At 37.2% G+C, this 21,850-nt stretch overlaps 1 protein-coding gene across 1 annotated transcript; it reads right to left on the bottom strand.

Moving 5' to 3' along the window:
- Window positions 1-625: 625 nt before the first annotated feature.
- LOC139735420 (uncharacterized) lies at window positions 626-21,388 on the bottom strand. The gene is made up of 11 exons (XM_071646173.1): window positions 21,281-21,388; window positions 19,507-19,714; window positions 16,847-16,953; window positions 14,448-14,647; window positions 11,749-11,923; window positions 11,049-11,220; window positions 9,957-10,057; window positions 4,737-4,881; window positions 3,275-3,357; window positions 2,387-2,549; window positions 626-744 (listed from the first exon to the last, which is right to left on the bottom strand). Exons 1-11 carry the CDS (start codon window positions 21,386-21,388, stop codon window positions 626-628), a joined length of 1,581 nt encoding a protein of 526 aa, XP_071502274.1.
- Window positions 21,389-21,850: the final 462 nt, after the last annotated feature.

Here is a 21,850-nt window from a genome sequence, read left to right as displayed (position 1 = left end):
ATGTTTGAGATACCCTGCCAATAAAACTTTCAAACAAAGATTATTTTGTGAGCACTTACAGTTTGAAAGACAAAAGAGCAGTCGTATATTACACTGTACAAATTTCAAAGTCGACAATATGTTCCTCATAATTTTTCTCAGAAATCAAATGAGTTGTAGGATTATTCATGTACTGTAATACACAAGCTATAAATCTTGAAAATATGATAAAGGTGATATAAAATAAACATTTCCCTTAATATTATCTCTCATGAAGGATATATTTCAATTCATATCACAAAATAGGATGTCTGCTAACAGGGGCTTGTAATGCCATTCAGCAATCAAAGCTTAATCACCTCATTTGACACATGACTGTAACATGTACATTTAATTCAACATTATGCATAACTACCAAGATTCCCCACATGGAAAAGTATCATTTGCCCTTATTACAGTCAGAATAAGTGGTTTGCAATATAACTATGCTCACAGTTAAGAATGCTCAGACTCCGATATACCAAATTACAACCAACAAAATTTACCAATATGATAAGAATAGACAACAAAAAGTGAGGTGTCAAAAAAGAAAAGTGTAATTATGTCATATTATTACAAGACATTTACAATGGCATGATATTCCTCCTTATGACTTTACTGCTCCCCCTTTCAGAATACGACGTAGGATCTTTCCGGAAGCTGATTTTGGAATGGTGGCCACAAATTCCACCCCTCCTCTGAGTTTCTTGTGAGGGGCAACTTTCCCTGTTGCAAAGTATAATGCAAAGAAGAAGAAATTGATAGTTCCATAGCATCTCATTAAAATGTTAAAATGTCATACTCTAAAGCCAGAAATTCTCTTGTGCATGAAACTTTCACAAATTCCATGAAGTGATATGCAGGCACGTTTTTTGTCTACATAATGCATTGAAATGCCTGTACAATACTGTACATCATCATTGTTGGCAATTTGCAGAACTTTCATGCTGCAAATGTTTGTAATTTCACACTTTGCATTATTTCTATGTATTTAAAGAATCTCATTTTTTTTCCATAATTTAGATACTCAAAGAGAACAATCAATTGTGTTTGAATCTGTTTATCAAAATGAAGCAGATCAATATTCATTTTAGTTAAGTGGCAGAAAACCAGAGTGGTAGTATTTCACAATTGCTTTAACACACTATCATTTATTCTTGTAGGTTAGACATAAACGTATCCAGCAATTTCCTCAAGTTATGCATCATTTGAAAGTTTGATACAAACCTAAAACATATATATCTCACAGGCAATGTCTGGTTTATATTGTAGAAATAGTTTCCTTGAGTATAGACAGAAAAGAAGTGTTCACATTCTTCATATCTTTGCCTGCAAGCTGGCCAAGAACTAGCTCTTGATATTTCAAGTTCAGCCATGTAAATGTTCTGTGCCATACTATAAACAGTAGTTCAATTTACAAGTGTTCATTTCCCTGTCTCAGCATCTTGGTTCAACAAACTTTTTGGGCCTGAATTCTTTCTTTTACATAATCATGCCAAAAAATAGTGTTTAAAAGGGATGATTTTCAAAAAGCTGATGGGTGCTGAGTTCAGTTAAGTTGTTTTCAATAATATAAAAAAAGAATACATATGTAACTTAAAGGACAAGTTCACCTTCATAAACATAAGGATTGAGAGAATGCAGCAATATTAGTAGAACACATCAGTGGAAGTTTGAGGAAAATTGGACAATCGATGCAAAAGTTATGTATTTTTAAAATTTTTGTGCTGGAAACGCTGGATGAGGAGACTACTACAGCTTGTGATGTCCTATGCGTACAACAGTATAAAGAAAATGTAAAGAAAATTCAACATATTTTCACTTTTTTCACATAATAAAAGAGCACTTGACTTGCCTCTTTCTACAAGCAGGGGGGATAATATTACCCATAACATATGTCCGTAACGAGTCAAGGGAATGTGTACTTTTTTAAAAAGATGACATTTTGTGAAATTCTCTTTATATTTTCTTTACATTGTTGTACACATGTCACATCACACACTGCAGTAGTCTTCTCATCCAGCGGTTACTGCACAAAAACTTCAAAAATTCATAACTTTTGAACGGATTGTCCGATTTTCCTCAAACTTTCAATGATCTGTTTTACTAATATTGTAACATTCTCTCAATCCTTATGTTTATGAAGGTGAGCTTGTCCTTTAAATAGTGAATGACTTCTCAAATTCATGTCTAATAAGCTTAGAGTGTAACAATTCACTACATCGAGAAAAATGAAATGAAACGTAGCAATCAGTAAAAGGCAAATAAAAGACAAATGCACAAACAAAAACAAACATATCCAAAAAAAAAAAAACCTAATCCACTCCCAGTCCATAAACCGACACATCAAATGAAGAGCTATCTTTACCTGCAACGAATTCGACAATATCACTCTCAGTAAGTTCCTTTCCGACCCTCACAATGTAGGCTTTGGGGAGCTCCCCTGCCTCCTCGTCAGGCACACCAATGACAGCTGCATCAGATATTGCTGGATGGGTCAGCAGTAGGGCTTCAAGCTCAGCAGGTGGAACCTCAGTCACAACAATCAATTAAGAAATGATAATAATGGAAACGTTGATGCTAAAGAAAATTACTACCATTATACCATCCTCGTTTGTAGTAGCAGTAGTAGTAGTAATACACTTGTAGTAGTGGTGGTGGAGGTAATAGTACTAGCAGCATGAGTAGTAGTATCACTATCATTAGCATTGATATTGTCATTATATATAGCCAATATCAACATCATTACATTAGATATCACCAATATGTAACTACCACTACTACTACTGCGACTATTACTACTAAAATACTGTACTACTACTACTATTAACTACACACTACTGTCATTACTGCTACTACTATCACTACCACTACTACTACTGCAACTACAGTGTACTACAGTAACTACTGCTACTACTACTATTAACTACACAAAACTGTCATTACTGCTACTACTATCACTACCACTTCTACTACTACTACTACTAATACCACCGCTACCACTACTACTACTACTAGTACTAGTACTAGTACTACAACTACCTTCTACAACTACATGTACTACTTCTACTACTAATATTATACTACCATATTGCTGAAGAGCAAATTTTTAGCTTTTCTATTGTATATCAAAGGCAATTGCTGCTTGATTCTAGAGCAAGGTTTTGACAGAATATTTGCAAACAATTAAAGTATTGCAGAATTACAATTTCACATGTGCACCCATCTCAAGTAATTAAGACCAAAATGATCATACCTGATATCCCTTATACTTGATGAGCTCCTTTAGACGATCCACAATGTAGAACAGCTCCCGATCATCATAGTGGCCAATATCACCTGAAATCACCATGGTTACAGGATGTCATGAGTTTAAAAGCATATTATGATTATCCACCGTGGGTACTGAGTTTTCTGCACCAAAATTGATATCAAATTCTTGATACCAACAAGTTTGAACTTCCTTAAACAAAACTATTTTAGGACAGCTATGTCAAACGAATCTATACAATCCATTTAATTTCCTTTTTCTCAAAGCATTGAATTTTCTCATCATACATATGACGTAACTTTTCAGTACATTTTAATTGCAGGGACTACATTGGAAAAATGTACAGTATTTGTCCCTTTAGATGGAATATCATGGTATAAGATGGTACAAGATCCCTACTATCCCCCCCCCCCCCCATGTTTGTGCTGAACAAGTTCAATGCATAGCATACAAAAATGTTTGTATTGGAGGAATGTAATACCAGCCCATCCATTGGAATCAACCTGTATAATATAGAATATAACCTTACCTTTCCACTTTCTTCAATTACAAGAGAGCTGTTTTGTATTTGTGTATTTGTCTGTATGTGTGTACTTCATCTCTCTCTTCCTTTATTTTTTTTTTTGCCTTGTTTTATCAGTTTTGTGACTAGCTTTTTTAATGAGGGGACTGCAGACTACAAGTTCTGCTCTTAGCAGTCCCCTCCATTTCCAACAACTTCTTTAGGTACTTGCCTTGAAATTCGTAAAATTGTATCACTGTTCATAGTTTGTTTTTCATTGCATTGTTGTGTTATTATGTGTATTCAAATGTTGGAATCATATGTGTTGGAAATGACATAAAATGAAATGAAATGGAACTAGAAAAGCACTCTGAGAGCACAGACCTCTGCCAAGCATGCAGCTCATTACCACCACATTACCACCACTGATCTTGTTCTTCCATAGAGATACATGTATCAGTGATTTCCACCCATACGTATTTATAGCATTGTGTGCTGAAAGTCGCCCAATTTCCCAATAAAGAATTCTTTGTTACGTCATAAACCCTCAGCTGCATGACGCGCCTCACCCTAGCAGAAACTAGAGCACGCACTTTAGTGCGCACATGCAAACCTCAATACGTGCAGCCTGAACTCCCAAGTTCATTGACCCTACCTGCCAAAATGTAAAAAATCCTTCATAAATTCCCCCAAAATTCTCGGATCACTACCAAAATTTAATCAATTGTTACTTGTATCATTCTAAAGTTTTCCTGCAAGTTTCATCCAAATCTGTTGACTATTTTTTTAGTTATTTTGCACAGTACGGACAAACTAACTAACCAACAAACAAACACACAAACCAACGGTAAAGAAAACATAACCTCCTCCCTTGGCAGAGGTAATGAAATATCTTTGTATTGGAGGATTGTGATACACTGTACCATCCCACCCTTGGATACCAACCTGTATGGAGGAATCCATCCTCATCAATGGTGTTGGCGGTTGCTTCTGGGTTGTTGAGGTATCCTCCCATAACCTGTGGTCCTCTGATACACAGCTCTCCGTCCTGCCCCGCCCCGAGGAGTTCCCCTGTCTGGATGTCCACAATCTTACCAGGGGTGTGGGGGACAAGGGGGGGGGGGGAATAAATATGGCAGGGTTAGTGAACACATTATGCTCACTGATGAGGCAACCATGATACATTGAAACCTAGTGCTTTCAGCTAGCCTTTTGTTTGTTCATTTCCATCTGAGAAGATGGCTGGATAGCCCATATTCAGCTACGTTAAGCTGGTCTTCCATGGGGTCCAGTTGGATGTGAGGTGGGACCACTTCACCCGGTTAAACACCCTGCTCTTTGCGATGAATGAATGAAGCGGGATCTTGTACGTGCATGAGTTGTTACTCTCTCATACACGGGACCTTTTATGTCCTATCCAAGGATGTTCAGTCACTGAAAAGATCATACCACAAAGTAAGAGGCAAACACAGACAGACTGACAGACAGACATAAAGAGAGAACAGACAGATAAACAGATAGAGAGAGATGGAAAGAAACAGACAGACAGATAAACAGAAAGAGAGAGAGAGAGAGACAGACAGATAGATAAACAGATAGAGAGAGATGGAGAGAGACAGACAGACAGATAATCAGATAGAGAGAGATGGAGAGAGATAGACAGACAGATAAACAGATAGAGAGAGATAGAAAGAAACAGACAGACAGATAAACAGATAGAGAGAGATGGAGAGAGAAATACAGACAGATAGAGAGAGATAGAAAGAAACAGAGAGACAGATAATCAGATAGAGAGAGATGGAGAGAGACAGACAGACAGATAAACAGAAAAAGAGAGATGGAGAGAGACAGACAGACAAACAGAGAGAGATGGAGAGAGAGAGACAGTCAGATAAACAGAGAGAGATGGAGAGAGACAGACAGACAGATAAACAGAAAAAGAGAGATGGAGAGAGACAGACAGACAGATAAACAGAGAGAGATGGAGAGAGAGAGACAGACAGATAAACAGATAGAGAGAGATGGAAAGAAACAGACAGACAGATAATCAGACAGAGAGAGATGGAGAGAGACAGACAGACAGATAAACAGAAAAAGAGAGATGGAGAGAGACAGACAGACAGATAAACAGAAAAAGAGAGATGGAGAGAGACAGACAGACAGATAAACAGAGAGAGATGGAGAGAGAGAGACAGTCAGATAAACAGAGAGAGATGGAGAGAGAGACAGACAGACAAACAGAAAAGAGAGAGATGGAGAGAGACAGACAGATAAACAGAGAGAGATGGAGAGAGACAGACAAACAGATAGAGAGAGATGGAGAGAGACAGACAGACAGATAAACAGATAGAGAGAGATGGAGAGAGACAGACAGACAGATAATCAGATAGAGAGAGATAGAAAGAAACAGACAGACAGATAATCAGATAGAGAGAGATGGAGAGAGACAGACAGATAAACAGATAGAGAGAGATGGAGAGAGACAGACAGACAGATAAACAGATAGAGAGAGATGGAGAGAGATAGACAGACAGATAATCAGATAGAGAGAGATAGAAAGAAACAGACAGACAGATAAACAGATAGAGAGAGATGGAGAGAGACAGACAGATAGATAAACAGATAGAGAGAGATGGAGAGAGACAGACAGACAGATAAACAGATAGAGAGAGATGGAGAGAGATAGACAGACAGATAATCAGATAGAGAGAGATAGAAAGAAACAGACAGACAGATAAACAGATAGAGAGAGATGGAGAGAGACAGACAGATAAACAGAAAGAGAGAGATGGAGAGAGATAGACAGACAGATAATCAGATAGAGAGAGATAGAAAGAAACAGACAGACAGATAAACAGATAGAGAGAGATGGAGAGAGACAGACAGATAAACAGATAGAGAGAGATGGAGAGAGACAGACAGACAGATAAACAGCTAGAGAGAGATGGAGAGAGACAGACAGACAGATAATCAGATAGAGAGAGATGGAGAGAAACAGACAAACAGATAAACAGATAGAGATGGAGAGAGAGAGAGAGACAGATAAACACAGAGAGATGGAGGGAGACAGACAGACAGATAAACAGAGAGAGAGAGATGGAGAGACAGACAGACAGATAATCAGATAGAGAGAGATAGAAAGAAACAGACAGACAGATAAACAGATAGAGAGAGATGGAGAGAAACAGACAAACAGATATAAAGAGATGGAGAGAGACAAACAGACAGATAAACAGATAGAGAGAGATAGAAAGAAACAGACAGACAGATAATCAGATAGAGAGAGATGTAGAGAGACAGACAGATAAACAGATAGAGAGAGAGGAGAGAGACAGACAGACAGATAAACAGATAGAGAGAGATGGAGAGAGACAGACAGACAGATAATCAGATAGAGAGAGATGGAGAGAAACAGACAAACAGATAAACAGATAGAGATGGAGAGAGAGAGAGACAGATAAACACAGAGAGATGGAGGGAGACAGACAGACAGATAAACAGATAGAGAGAGATGGAGAGAGACAGACAGACAGATAATCAGATAGAGAGAGATAGAAAGAAACAGACAGACAGATAATCAGATAGAGAGAGATGGAGAGAGAGAGAGACAGACAGATAAACAGATAGAGAGAGATGGAGAGAGACAGACAGACAGATAAACAGATAGAGAGAGATGGAGAGAGATAGACAGACATATAATCAGATAGAGATATAGAAAGAAACAGACAGACAGATAAACAGATAGAGAGAGATGGAGAGAGACAGACAGATAAACAGATAGAGAGAGATGGAGAGAGACAGACAGACAGATAATCAGATAGAGAGAGATAGAAAGAAACAGACAGACAGATAATCAGATAGAGAGAGATGGAGAGAGAGAGAGACAGACAGATAAACAGATAGAGAGAGATGGAGAGAGACAGACAGATAATCAAATAGAGAGAGATAGAAAGAAACAGACAGACAGATAAACAGATAGAGAGAGATGGAGAGAAACAGACAAACAGATATAAAGAGATGGAGAGAGACAGACAGACAGATAAACAGATAGAGATAGAAAGAAACAGACAGACAGATAATCAGATAGAGAGAGATGGAGAGAGACAGACAGATAAACAGATAGAGAGAGATGGAGAGAGACAGACAGACAGATAATCAGATAGAGAGAGATAGAAAGAAACAAACAGACAGATAATCAGATAGAGAGAGATGGAGAGAAACAGACAAACAGATAAACAGATAGAGATGGAGAGAAACAGACAAACAGATAAACAGATAGAGATGGAGAGAGAGAGAGACAGATAAACACAGAGAGATGTAGAGAGACAGACAGACAGATAAACAGATAGAGAGAGATGGAGAGAGACAGACAGACAGATAAACAGCTAGAGAGAGAGAGACAGACAGACAGATAAACAGATAGAGAGAAATGGAGAGAGACAGACAGACAGATAAACAGAGAGAGATGGAGAGAGACAGACAGACAGATAAACAGATAGAGAGAGATGGAGAGAGAGAGACAGATAAACAGAGAGAGATAGAGAGAGACAGACAGACAGATAAACAGAAAAAGAGAGATGGAGAGAGAGAGACAGACAGACAGATAAACAGAAAAAGAGAGATGGAGAGAGACAGAAAGACAGATAAACAGATAGAGAAAGATGGAGAGAGACAGACAGATAAACAGATAGAGAGAGATGGAGAGAGACAGACAGACAGATAAACAGATAGAGAGAGATGGAAAGAAACAGACAGACAGATAATCAGATAGAGAGAGATGGAGAGAAACAAACAGACAGATAAATAGATAGAGAGAGATGGAGAGAGAGAGACAGACAGATGGATAAATAGAGAAAGGGAGATCTACAGAGATAGCAACATAGACACAGAGACAGACAGAAAGGTAGAGAGGAGGCTCGGGAGAGATATCGGTGTCTAGTCTTCTTCTTCTGGTTAAGTCTGCCTCCTTCAATAGGCTGAAAATTCTTGCAGATTGTGTTATCTACATTATAATACTGTTTATTTACAGATATTTACAAGCACATAGCAAACATGGAAAGCAAAGACTAGCCACTGTGATTAACCGTTAGTTGGTTACTGAATGCTCTCACAGATGGCGCTGCAACAATTTTCAAGAACAGGGAATTCCAGCTCCTTACTGTTCTCGGAAAGAAAGAATGGCGATGCGATTCAGTTCTCGAGTATGGTATCTGATTGGAATGTGGTTGGGTGGCTTGAGATAGTGAAGGGAAATTGGTGGCTGAGATTAAACATAAGATCTAACTGTGTTCACTATCTATTGTATCTATCATCAGAGAGTGGTTTGCAACAGCTATCATACTATATAAATTACTTCTTTACGATATGTCAGCAGCTGGCCAACACCAAATTAGCTGAAAGTCTTCCAGCTGTTACTATGGTAATTGCAATCATTATAACTTGCAATAACCACACATTCCTACATCAAATAAGCTGTGTGGGACTTCACTGGAAGTAATTAGCCTGTTGAGGACGAGTCCTGAGTATACTCGGGCAGGTGTCTATGGGAAATGCGTGTTGTAGGGAGCAAAATCAGTCCGTCCTCAACGGGTTAAAGCTGAAATGCAGTACTCGGAAGGGCTCAAAATTCATCTTCCGCTATTTGGAATTTGCTTGCCATATATCAGAAAGATCTACCAAGAAACTTGTCTGGCTCATGTAATTTGCCAGGATATCAAGTTGCTTTGTAGTATTTTTGAGATCAAAGTGTGAAATAAAAATAAATTGGTGTACCTGACTTTTATATCTGAAGCATCCTCTCCATGTAAAATGCTGCTGGCATGTGATGATTGAATCGTGTCCAAGCAGTATCATTGAACCGTGCACAGAACAAGCTGCATGCAATTCTCTCTCACGAGCAATTGATACCGCTCTGGTCCAATATATTCTAATCAATGTAATTGAATATAAAACATCACATAGCAGCTACGATCGAGTGAGGTCTGAGATTGTAGTGCTTCCCCTGAAGCTCCTTGGCTCTTATTTCACATTTTTGTCCAATTACCCAATTAAAATTATGTTATTACAGCATTATTCCACGCATCTTTTATGCATTTGTGTTCATTTTAGAGCAGAAATTGAAAGTTCTGCAGGCATATGAGAACTATGTTTCCACTTTAGATGTACCTTGGCTTCTGTGTTTGGCAGCAGGCGGCCGACACTAGAGGGAACATCCACGCTCTTTGGAAGAACATGAGAGGCAGGACCCAACTCTGTCATGCCAAAGCCTGTGAAAGTGTACATGAGATTGAGACAGAAGATTAAAGTCAAAGGCATCATTGAGCATTCATCTTTTATCAATTCACAAAAATCTGCCAGCCAGGATAGATACTCGTAGAAGTGGGAATTTTTGCGCATTTTGCGCAATCCGAAATCAGCATGAAAATAAAAGCACATAAATATATTTGCTTTCCATATGTTCCAGTACGCAGTAGTTGATGTCTGGATTCTGCAGTACTGAAAACACGCCAAAACTGTTCCTACCAAGCCGAGTGCGATCGCGAAAAATGAGTCCCGCGAAAATATCCTCTTCTGCAGTTAACTCATATAATATACATGTACACACATGAGAAAGTGGCCATATTGAATAGAATGTAAACCTGATATACAATGGACTCCCATTATAAGGAAGTTCTAAGGACTTTTCGTTGTAACCAAACAAATAAACAATAAGAATATATCGAGCTGAAAATGTTGCGGCCTGAATTTTTATTTCGTCGTAACCGGAATTTTGTTATAACCATGTTCACTATAACAAGAGAGTACTGTACACCAATATTGCACCTCAATCAATCAATACACTCAAACCCTTGCATGCCCAGACTACGCGCGTCACTGAGACAAATACAAAGAAAACCAATGAGCGTCCAGTATTTGAGGAGAGATGTAACTAAGTAGTGAGAGGTAATAGAAAACTAGTAAATGTGATGCTGAGATAACGTGTACATCATGTATGTGAAGACAAAATCGCTATACATCTAGTATTGACAGCTAGCTGCAGCTACATGCTAGATACAAGCATGGTCAATGCATGACAAGATTTAGGCATGGGCTACAGTAAGTTTACTGTTAATTCAACAAATCGTAATTCAGCAAAGTATGATAAATTCAAATTTTTGAGTCAGCTTGCACCTATAATGAATAATCAATGAAAACAAAAAAATGAGAAAAATGAAGCAAACTCATAGTTGTCAGTTGTTGCTTTTTTTACACCCCTACCTTGTCTGATGCATTTGATCCCTGTCCTGCTCTTAAGGGCTTCTGCAATATCGCCCCCTAGTGGTGCAGCCCCAGACAATATCATTCTCAATGAGGACAGGTTGTACTTTTCAACCAGCGGGTGCTTGGCTAGGAATAGCATGATGGGTGGGACGAGGTAGGCCACATTAATCTGTGATATACAGAATCAGAAGCACAAAAAAAAAAAAATCCAACTTACTAGGTGACATTTTTGGTGGGACATATTTTGCTGTGATATATTACATCTTTAACACCAAACAAGAACCTTAAGAACATGTGTGGAGATGACAGGAATTATGCTAGGAGGTACAATAATATTGTTCATTCTGATTTTAACCCAAGCCATTTGATTGGAAGGCAAACAGCAGTGGCGGATCCATATAGGAACGCACCGGACACGCGCCCCCTCTTTATTTTTTGTTAAAACAAAAGAAATAAAAAGAAAAAATGGGGGGCGTGCGCCCCTCCCCCTTTGATTTTAGTGCCTCCCCCTTACAGAATTCCTGGATCGGCCCCTGGACAGGATACTGACTGAACCACCTCAACACCCTAGATATTTCTAATAAAAAGAATTCTGTGGTACCATATTATATATATAGCACTACACAAAATAAGGTGCTCTTTTCAAAGAAAAACAAATCAGAACATTCTGTGAGAAATCAGATAAGTTAACATTTACCTTGTAATCTTGCATGATCTTGAGAAAGGCCTCAGGCTCGAAGCGCGCCATACAGACTTGCCGAGTGCCGCACCGAAGGCCGTGAAGCATAACGACTACAAGGCCGAAAGTGTGAAAGTAAGGCAACAGTGCCAGTGTGTTCTCTCCGGGTGCATCATCCAAAATTTCTGGATTACTGCAGTGAATAACATACCAAAGGCAATATACACATATTGCCTTTTACCGTGGAGGTATTATCATATAACACTGGACATCCACAAGGGAGTTATATTTTTCCAGAAGAAAATATATTTTCCCAAAAGAATGCAGTATTGAAAGAAAATCTGTCTCGAGGAATAAATATATTCTATATTTATATATATATATATATATATATATATATATATATATATATATATATATATATATATATATCTCCCAAGGGACTTACAAAACTTTCCCTAGAGAATCTTTATCTGGTGGTTACATGTACATACACTAAGTTTCCTGAAAATACTATCAGGCATTGCAGAGATATGGGGGATATTTTAAAAGTGGATATTCTGGCACAAGTAATTTGCGCTCTACAGGGTAAGGTGACTTTTGCACTTTTTCAAGTCTGTGTAATCAAGACATGAATTACCAGAACACAAAGCAAGCTAAAATATTTGTGTGCTTATATTTTCACACTAGTTTCTGGTTGCGCGATATGCATGAAAATTTCAACGGCGTGAAATTTCCACTTTTACAGTATAGTGAAATTTGAAGAATATGACCATGACCTTTGGCCTTGGGAATGTGCGCCCATAACAGTGTCGATAAGTTTAACTTCATTGTTATCATTATTATTCATTTGGTATTTGCAAGACAATACAAATGTAACACAAGTGGTAACAGATAAACAAAAAAAAAAGCAAAATACAAGGGTAGAAGATGGCAGGCTTTCCCTGAAGTGCTTTCCTAAGTTGCTGGAATGGAAAAAAGCAATTATACACTCATACATAATCATGCCAAGTTTCATTGGAATACCTGTAACGGTTCTTAAGTTATGCTGTCCACAAAATCGATTACAGATGGAAGGACTGATGGACAGCCAACCTCAAATCATAATGCCTCCAGCAACACTTCATGAGAGAGGCATTAAAAAAAACAATAAGTAATATATGGCAACACCTCAATGTGGGCTTTTTCTTCTGACTGCCCATTCACTCATGATAGGCAGACATTGAAACGTTTTATCTGATAGGGCAGACTAGCCCACTGATGTAATCAAATGCTTAATGCTGTTGGTTATCAGATGATGAATATCAATCATGCTTTATTATGTGACCGTGCATCACAAAACGAACAAAAAGTCACACACACTGATTTTGCATGAGGACTGAAAATAGTGAAATGGGTCAACCTAGTCGATCTTAACTTTTTTATATTTTCTGAAAGAGTAAGTCTTCTTTTACCTTATGCTAAAATTTGGAATCATAAAACTGGCGGGAAAGTGTTGTTTTTTTTAGCAGTTTATCTCGAACATTTTTGGTAGAATAGTAGGTGTGTCTTTTGAGTCCCTTTTTCACTCCTGTAAAAAGTTTGTACACAATCGTTACTCTCAACTCTGATAACTTTTGAAAGGATAGTGCTACTGCTTTGAAAGTTGGCATTAATCATGGACAGAATGTGTTAATGAGGCTTGCTGAATTTCAGTTTAATTTGATAATCCCTTCATTGTTAATTGTTACTCGGGTTGTTTACTTCCTGTTTTTTGTCCCATTCATCACACAGCCAGCACGGTTTGGTAAAGATTAAGCGCTTGAATAGACACGGTACTTCAGAGCCTTTTTTCTCAGTTCAAACTTTTCCTGAGTTTTTGCTTTCTTTCCAATATTTAGATAGGTTAGGAGAGTCCATTTGATTTGAGTTATACATCATTTTAAAGCTTAAAGTCTGCTCTTTCAGAATATGTTTTTAACTAAAAATTCATGTCTGGTGACTTTTTATTTGTTTTGTGGTGCAGGGTCACATATGTAAGTATATACTCCAATTCTACATTCAAGGAGACACTCAAAGTTGATTGACACTTTACAAGGAAGCCATAGAATCTTCTCTGCCTTCTGTTTTAGTACAATGTCACTGGTTGTCACTATTTTCAGGTTGGTGTATTTCATAAAGATTTTTGGGACATGATTGATGTTTAGATAAAAGCTGTTGAATATCAGTTTAATTTTCCTTTTACAAAGTGATGCACGTTCATAGACACATAGAGAGCTGTGCGTTTCCTGAGCAAAAGTCTTCACCACGTGACCATATATTTTGGGAAAAGATGAGATAATGCCAAAATCAAACACCATAGTGCCTCAACTAATGTCACTAGGGAATAAAAAAAGACATTTCTTGCAAACACATCAGGCAAGGTGTAACTTCATGAGCTAGACTGTCATCCGTAGACAGACATTCTATTTTAAAGACCAGACTGACAGACAGGTCGGAGCAGTAGAAAAAAAAAGTGGGTTGGTGAGCAGCCTTGCATTAAGTATGCTTTGATGCAAATATTCAATAATGGGATCTATTCATGGTTTTTGAATGAACCCCGGGTGGTAGCAAATAAAAATGGGACCACTTATGTTTCCCCATGCTACCAGTCTTTAAACACATCCCAACTTCAATTTGATTTACTGACTGAATTTGGCATAATCTTCATGACTAGTGCTCACTGAAGGATCAGTCACCTTTCCAACTGACTGATGTTCCAGATGATCATCTTGTTTGTCACGACGACGCCTTTCGGCACTCCTGTGGTGCCGCTTGAGAATGGGAGGGCAAAGAGGTCACCAAGAGAGGGCGCCAGAGTGGGGAAAGCCGAGCCGTCATCTGCTAGCAGATCCTCAAAGGGTTGGCAGCCATTCGCCTCACCAAACACGTACACTGCCTGTGGTGAATATTAGATGTTATCATCTCAGGGAAAAAAAGACTCTAGACTTGGGTACAAGTTTGATGGAGGTATGCCCCCACCCCCATTCAGAAATAATTGTAGAAGTTTGACTCCCCAGAACACACACACTAGCTGCTCGTACAGGTGAATGGAGATGTTCAGCCAAGTATTAAACAATGCAACAACAAAAAATTAAAAATACATGTATATTACTTTTTCATCTCCACCTACATCATTTTATGTTGCTGCATCAAAGAAAGCTGCTATGCTTTCTTTTTTTATGAAACCAAATTTTGATTGATTTCTGCCATTTCCAGTCATTGAAACTCACATGTGCACAGCCTACATATTGTACAGTACTTTTAAAAATGACTGAAATTACATTGCCCGAATAGCATCAAGGCGGAAAAAAAAAGAAGAAATGCCCTTGCTCATCCTCCTTTTTAAAGAAAAAAAAATGTTAGGGCAAGGAGGAACAAGTATTTTCTTTTAAACTTGGCCTTATTACCTCAAGGCAAGAAGTACACTAGTTTCTGTACAGATTCAATCGGGTCATGCTTCTCTTTCTGAAGAGTTGACAGTTTTCATCACAGGTCAAATTCAATTTTTGATCTCAAGTAGCACTGTCAAGTGACACAGGTTATTTTCTGCTGGTAGTAGAACTTCCTTTGATAGTAGAATTAGCAGTGAAACCCTGGTAGGCTATAGATCAGTTAACAAAATATGTTACACGAAAAACTTATTATATGCACAATGATCACATGTTATTGTGTTTCTTTTCAAAGATTATGAGAAAACATGAGAGTGTGCTAAACTTAATTTCTTCTAGTGATTTCCCAAAGTCTTTCTGGCACTTTAAATGCATCAGCCCACTTAATATCTTCATACCCACGACATCCAAAGTCATAATCATGGCACATTTTTCTCCATAGAACTAAAACCACACATGGGTGGCATAGAGTACATTAGAGAGGAAACACATGCACGTGTACATACATACCGTTTCCTCAAAGCTCAAACTATCAGCGTTTTGACTTGGACTTTGATACATGCTTCTTTCATGGGAAACTGACAAAGAAAACCATCGCATACTTTGCGCTTCCAACTGTGAAAAACATTTGAACAACTGAACATTTGACCCCATTTCAATAACAGTTTCCTACAATACTATTACCGTAGTTTTCCATGACTGAATACCGTTCTTTCCAGTGGGTGACATGATAACAGTGTCTCACACCACAAGCAGGTACCAGTAATCAAAGGCCCATTGTGTGATAAAACAGACAAGGCTTGACATTAGAAAAGGCCTAGTGAAGCTGATTGAAATTGATGTCGAGCCACCAAATTTCTGAAAAGATTATCTTTTGGCAGCCTGTTTGGGTGACTACTTAAGATTAAAAGTGTACTGTTACCTTTGCTTTTATTTTGGACTACTACCTAATTCTCTTGGGCTACAAAATTTTTGATTTACAGATTTTAAAGGCCCGGATGTGCCACCAGAGAGAAAAAAAAGTTAATGATACACCCTGTAATGGACATCCAAACAGTTACAAAACTTTTATAAAAGGGGAATGAAACCCAAATAAATAATGGATTGAGCAAAAGTAGCAATATTAGTAAAAACACATCAGAGAAGTTTGAAGAAAAATTTGACAATCCTTTCAAAAGTAAGGAATTTGTAAAGTTTAGTTCTGGTGAGAAGGCTACAACAAATAATGAGATCATGCACGGCCAACAATATAGGGAAAATTCTGAACAAAATCAAATAAGTCCCCATGTTTTCTGAAAGAAGTAAGTCAAGTGCTTTTTAATCATGCTAGAGAAATGAAAATAAGTTGAATTTTGTTTATGTTTGTTCTTTATATTATTGTCCATACAAGAAGTTGCAAAATGTTGTAGACTTATCCAGCAATGCCAGGAGCAAAGCTTTAAAAAGTCATAATGTTTGAACAGAATTTTATGGTCTGATTTTCATCAAACTGCACTGACATGTTTTACTAATATTTCTGCATTCACTCAAATGTATATATATATATATATATATATATATATATATATATATACATGGGCTTTATTCTCCAATATAATATATATGGGCTTTATTCTCCTTGGAGCAAAACAGTTCACTATTTAAAGATGTGATGATTGGCTTTACAGCGTCCTTCGGGGTTAGGATTAAAAAGCACAACCTCTTACCTTCACTCTTGGAAGCCGGCTCTTTGCCTCCAAAACCTTCTCAGCAAACGGAGGTACAGTGATGATCATTTGGGCCCCTGCAGCGTCCATCTGACGAACCAGTTCATCTTTATATCATAAAGATTATGAAACAAACAATAATGGCCTTTTATCCTTTGCTTCTCAGCAGTGTAGATTTACTTCAAACAAACATAAAAAAGACATAAAGCTTATTCTTCTCACCCCTTGGATTGTCAAGGATACATTTATTGCAATATCTACATTCTATGTGCTCTGAAATTCCACGACTTTCTTTATCCTATCTCTAATTTTGATCTTGAAACCTCTAATCTCTTTTTCCTAATTCAACTCCATCTATATAATAAACTCATATCATTCAATAGTTCACTGTACCTTCCAGCTCAAAAGAATTGAAAAATGATCCCAATAGTTAGCAACTTTTCAGTTTGGACTGGCTGAAAACATAAAAACAGTGCAAGGTGACCTAGCCCTTATTTCAAGGTTAAGGCAATTAATATGGACCACTTAAATGCCTATAGAGAGGATACATTATCTTTGTGCTACCAATTCAAACTGAAGATAAAATCTAACATCACAATGTAGTACATCAAAAACTAAATCACATATCCAATGACACCAACATAAGTACCACTTTAAATAGGTAATACTCGAATACTGACTTGGAGCCGTTTATATAACTGAAGAAGAAATTGACCTCTGGATTGAAGATGAGGTACCCATAAAATTGTAGTTGTTAGGAAAAGCTCTCACAGTACTGTAAAACATGATATTTTGTGGCATGTAACTTTTGCGAACTGGAGCTGAAGGTAATTTTCAAAGAACAAAATGTTCACAAATTGCCTTTGGCATTCAATGTATATAGTGTAAACAAGAATGCTCATGTGTATTTTGATTTCATGAATCTTGGCTCTCACAAAATTAAAATGCTTGTGAACATTTTTTGATTTAGAGTACAAAGTATCATGGATTATTTGCCACTTATTTTCAAAATTTATATATTACGGACTTAATACACCTCAAGGCTTTAGTTAAGCTCAGATTTCTGAAGCTTTTAAGAATTTAGAGGCTCACATCAAAGTCAATATTTTGCTTCTAATGGTGGTCTCCTCTATTTCTTTGAAATAATTTGATTTAATAATTACCCACGGGGTATTTCAGAGTTTGTGTTAATTGTTTTAACATTTGATTTTGCTGGGAATATGTTTTGTAACATGTTATCTGTTTTGTGAAAAATGCATAAATCAAAGCAAAGCAAAGCACAGCAAAATGATATTTCACTTATCAAAACTGGACATTCCTTACTCATCAAAACAAGTGATGGAATGATTTGGAGGAATGTTATGTTAAGGACTTTTGACGTAAGAAGACCAAACACACCAAGTTACACATTTTACATGAAACAAAAGGTTCTTTCAAACTTCAGTGTCAACCACTGCTTTTGATTAACCTTACTATTTGTACAGTCAGCAGCAACATGCTCTTCATGCTTTCAAAATGGCAAAACAATCAAAACTACTGCTGACTGTTTGCAGAGATTCTAAAGTGATTAATATGAACACTTTGGCAAGTCAAGAAAACCAACAATCTTTGAAAGAAACAAAGGGTCTAGAGAAACTGTTAAAGACACATGTATGCTTTATTTTTACGCTTCAAAAGTTTGAACATAGAAACAAGAAAGATAAGATAAAGAATACAGAAAAAAAAAAGCCATTGCTGAAGTAGTGCAAGATACCACCATTTCTTATCCACAGAATTTTCGCACTGCAGAACAAACTACACTGTATCAAAATACTGGAGCACCAAACATTTCACAAAATTTACATCAAAATGGCAGTTTTCAAACTAGCATGAAGTGTCAATGTGCCAAATCACTTTGGATATACAAAACATTTTGAAGAAAATCATATTTGTCTCCGTTGTGCATTTTTGTTTGCTATTTTGTCTTCTGTCTGTTAGTCTTGTCCATTCCATTTTGTCCCGTACAGCCTTTTCTACAGCAGTTGCTTTGTTGTCTAGTCTTGTTTCATGTTTGTTTGCGTCTATGAAAGTAAGTGTATTTATCTGTGAATCTAATTCTCAGTGGGCTTCCAGATTTCTTCGTCTTCTTCCTTCTTCCCTTTTGTATTTACGATGCTCCAATTAATCTTTCCATCAATTTTTTTTTCCAGAGGGGCCCGCATTCTACAAGCTCTGTCTTTTTAGTGGGTCTCTCCATTTTTCGCACTTTAAGCAAGGTTATACACATACTTCATTTCAACCACTTCTGTTGTTTTTTTCTACAATGTATAATTACTATAAGGTCCTCAATTATTGAACAGTCTTTTCATTGCATAATGTTCTGTTTACCTTATTCTCTGTTGTCAAAAGAAGTGTAACATATATGCTTTGTCGAAAAATGAAATTAACTTTGAATTTGTTTGTCATCATAAATGCATGTAGGTGACATATGGCTGCTATTTAACCCATTGAGGACAGGCTGATTTTGCTATACATGCATTTCCCATAGACAACTGCCCAAGCATACTTGGGACTCATCCTCAACAGGTTAAACAACTCCCATTTGTCTCAAAAGGGGATGACTCAAACCACTCCAAATCTCATTCTGTGACACAAGTAATATCTGTTCAACTTGTACCTACCAGCTGTATACAGTGGATTCACTCCACTTACTACACCACCCATCCTTCCAATGCCGCACAGCATCAACACAAACTCCGGGATATTCGGGCTCATTATGCCGAACACATCACCCTTCCTGTAGCCCTGCCTACAGAGGGCGCTAGCAATGTGACGAGTGAAAAGCTTCACCTGCGCGTACGTGTAGGAGCGTCCCGACAAGCCATCAACCTTTATCAACAGAGTAGATACATGGAAGTCAGAGTAAATCCATCATTGATACACCATGACAAAAATATGATCAACACACAATTATAAACTATTTCAAGGTTTTTTTTTTTTTTTACTATATTTTGGTTTAGTCAACTTGTATATTTCACCTCAAATAACCTACAAAAGATTTTGAAACAAGTAAACATAAACAAACAACAAGATTTTATACCGGAAAACAAACAAGTGAGCATATAATGCCTGTTATCACAAACACAAGAATGGGCTATTTCCAGGTCAGTTTTTGTTGTTGTTGTTGTTGTTGCTTTGTAGGGGGTACTTTAGTTTAGCTGAGTTGTATATTTCACTAACTGCAATGTACAAACTATTTCAGAACAATTACAAAAACTAGATATATCGCTACGGTGACTGATATGCCTCCGCCATAATGCATGGTTCTCCTAATAGGTCTATAGTACAATGTCTTGACAATGTGTGATGACAGTTTCACACAATTGGCAAAATATTAAAATGACAGGTTTGACACAAATGTGCTGAATGTTCACTTTCCTAGAACTAGGTTCAATTGGATGAATGATTAAAATGTCAGAGTGCAAGTACTTGGGGAACTGATGATTTTTACTTGACTTTTGACCCTTTTATAAGTTTATGCATTGAGTAATTTTCAAGGTATTGAGAAAAAGTATAATTTCAGTATCAAATGGGAAAATAGCATTATCTAAACCTGGCCTTTGACCTTTGACCTCACAGTTCCAAAGAGAATCACTGTTGGGTTAAACATGCATAAATATGTAAGTTTCATGATGATACCTTGAGTTACTTTTGAGATATGGAGGAAAAAGTGAAATTCAGCACTTTCGCTTGACCTTTGACCTTTTGGCAAGAAACTTCCCACAGAATATATATTGGGTAATACATGTATACATCAAGTTGAAAAAACAAAACCTTCAGGCATTGCATAAATATAAGGAAAGTAGTGATATTTTGAGGAGTTGACCTTGACCTTTGACCCCCTGACCTTTGAACCATGACCCCCAACTTCCCTAGATAATCACTGCCCATTGGAACAAGCATATATACTAAGTTCCATGAAGATACCTAGAACCATTTGTGAGATATGGAGAAAAACATGAATTTTCAACCTTTTTTTCACACAATATAACCTGTGACCTTTGACCTTTGACCCCGTGACCCTAAAATCCAACGCACAAAGTATTATCCCCCCAGGATATACCCTCATACCAAGTTTGATGTAAAACCACCACATGGTTCTTGAGATATCGACAAAAACAAAACGGGACGGACGGACGACCTGAAAACATAATGCCTCCGGCCACTTCGTTGGTGGAGGCATAAAAAAACAAGTTTAGTTGAAAGGTTTATTTCACCTCTGACAATGTGCAAGTGAATACAATTTGTAGACATATGAACAAATAACAAAATTCTATATTTGGAAAAAAAAAAAGCTGTCAAGTATAATACCTGTTGTCACAGTCGAACTGATCTTCAGCTGTTTTTCTACACATGATAGTAGCAGTGATAGATGCCTACATTATGTAAACTCACCACTGCTGCTGTATCTCCATACTCATCAAATTTTTCAAAGACAAAATCAATGACAGACATTCCAGTAGGGATGTTGACGTCATCATAACTGCTTTTCACAATCGCCATGGTAACTGGTGAAATGTTGCTTCCTTTTAACTGTTGATGTTATGCTGTTGAAGAGCCAAGAATTATAAAATGAGATAATATTTTTATTATTAGTAGGAAAAAAAAGGAAAAAAAAAACTATAATGAAAATCATAATTTCTGCATACTTTCTTACCTTAATACTGATTTCATTGCAGATGATTGAATAACACTTTACCAATTATCAATGGCAGTTATGAATGATAGTGATAACAGTAATCTTGGTTTTCCTTTAAAAAAAAAGTTTGAATTCATCACTTCATCATCTTCATGCAAAAATGATGGATTAAATATTTTGCCATCTCATCTTTCTCACCATCTTCCTTGCACCGCTCTGATGTCAAAAAGACGATTCAGGTTTTTCATTATTCAGTATACTAGTTTGGAAGCTTCTAGATGAATAGATGTCTTCAGGGGCATAATGATCACAAATACAAGGCTAAT

The sequence above is a fragment of the Diadema antillarum genome, unplaced genomic scaffold (assembly GCF_040938485.1).
Source record: "Diadema antillarum isolate AM-2024a unplaced genomic scaffold, OU_Dant_1.0 seq00000577_RagTag, whole genome shotgun sequence".
NCBI classification, from domain to species: Eukaryota; Metazoa; Echinodermata; class Echinoidea; order Diadematoida; family Diadematidae; genus Diadema; species Diadema antillarum.
Note: the sequence above shows the minus strand (reverse complement) of the source record. Positions and strands in the feature narration are given on the sequence as shown.

What these genes read in the sequence shown, in the direction of transcription:
- LOC139735420 (XM_071646173.1), bottom strand. Translation starts at nt 21,388, where the DNA reads ATGGCGATTGTGAAAAGCAGTTATGATGACGTCAACATCCCTACTGGA. An exon ending in GAATCCACTGTATACAGCTG is followed by an intron (nt 16,954 to 19,506) that starts GTAGGTACAAGT and finishes TATGATATAAAG; the next exon opens with ATGAACTGGTTCGTCAGATG. An exon ending in GCCGGCTTCCAAGAGTGAAG is followed by an intron (nt 14,648 to 16,846) that starts GTAAGAGGTTGT and finishes TATTCACCACAG; the next exon opens with GCAGTGTACGTGTTTGGTGA.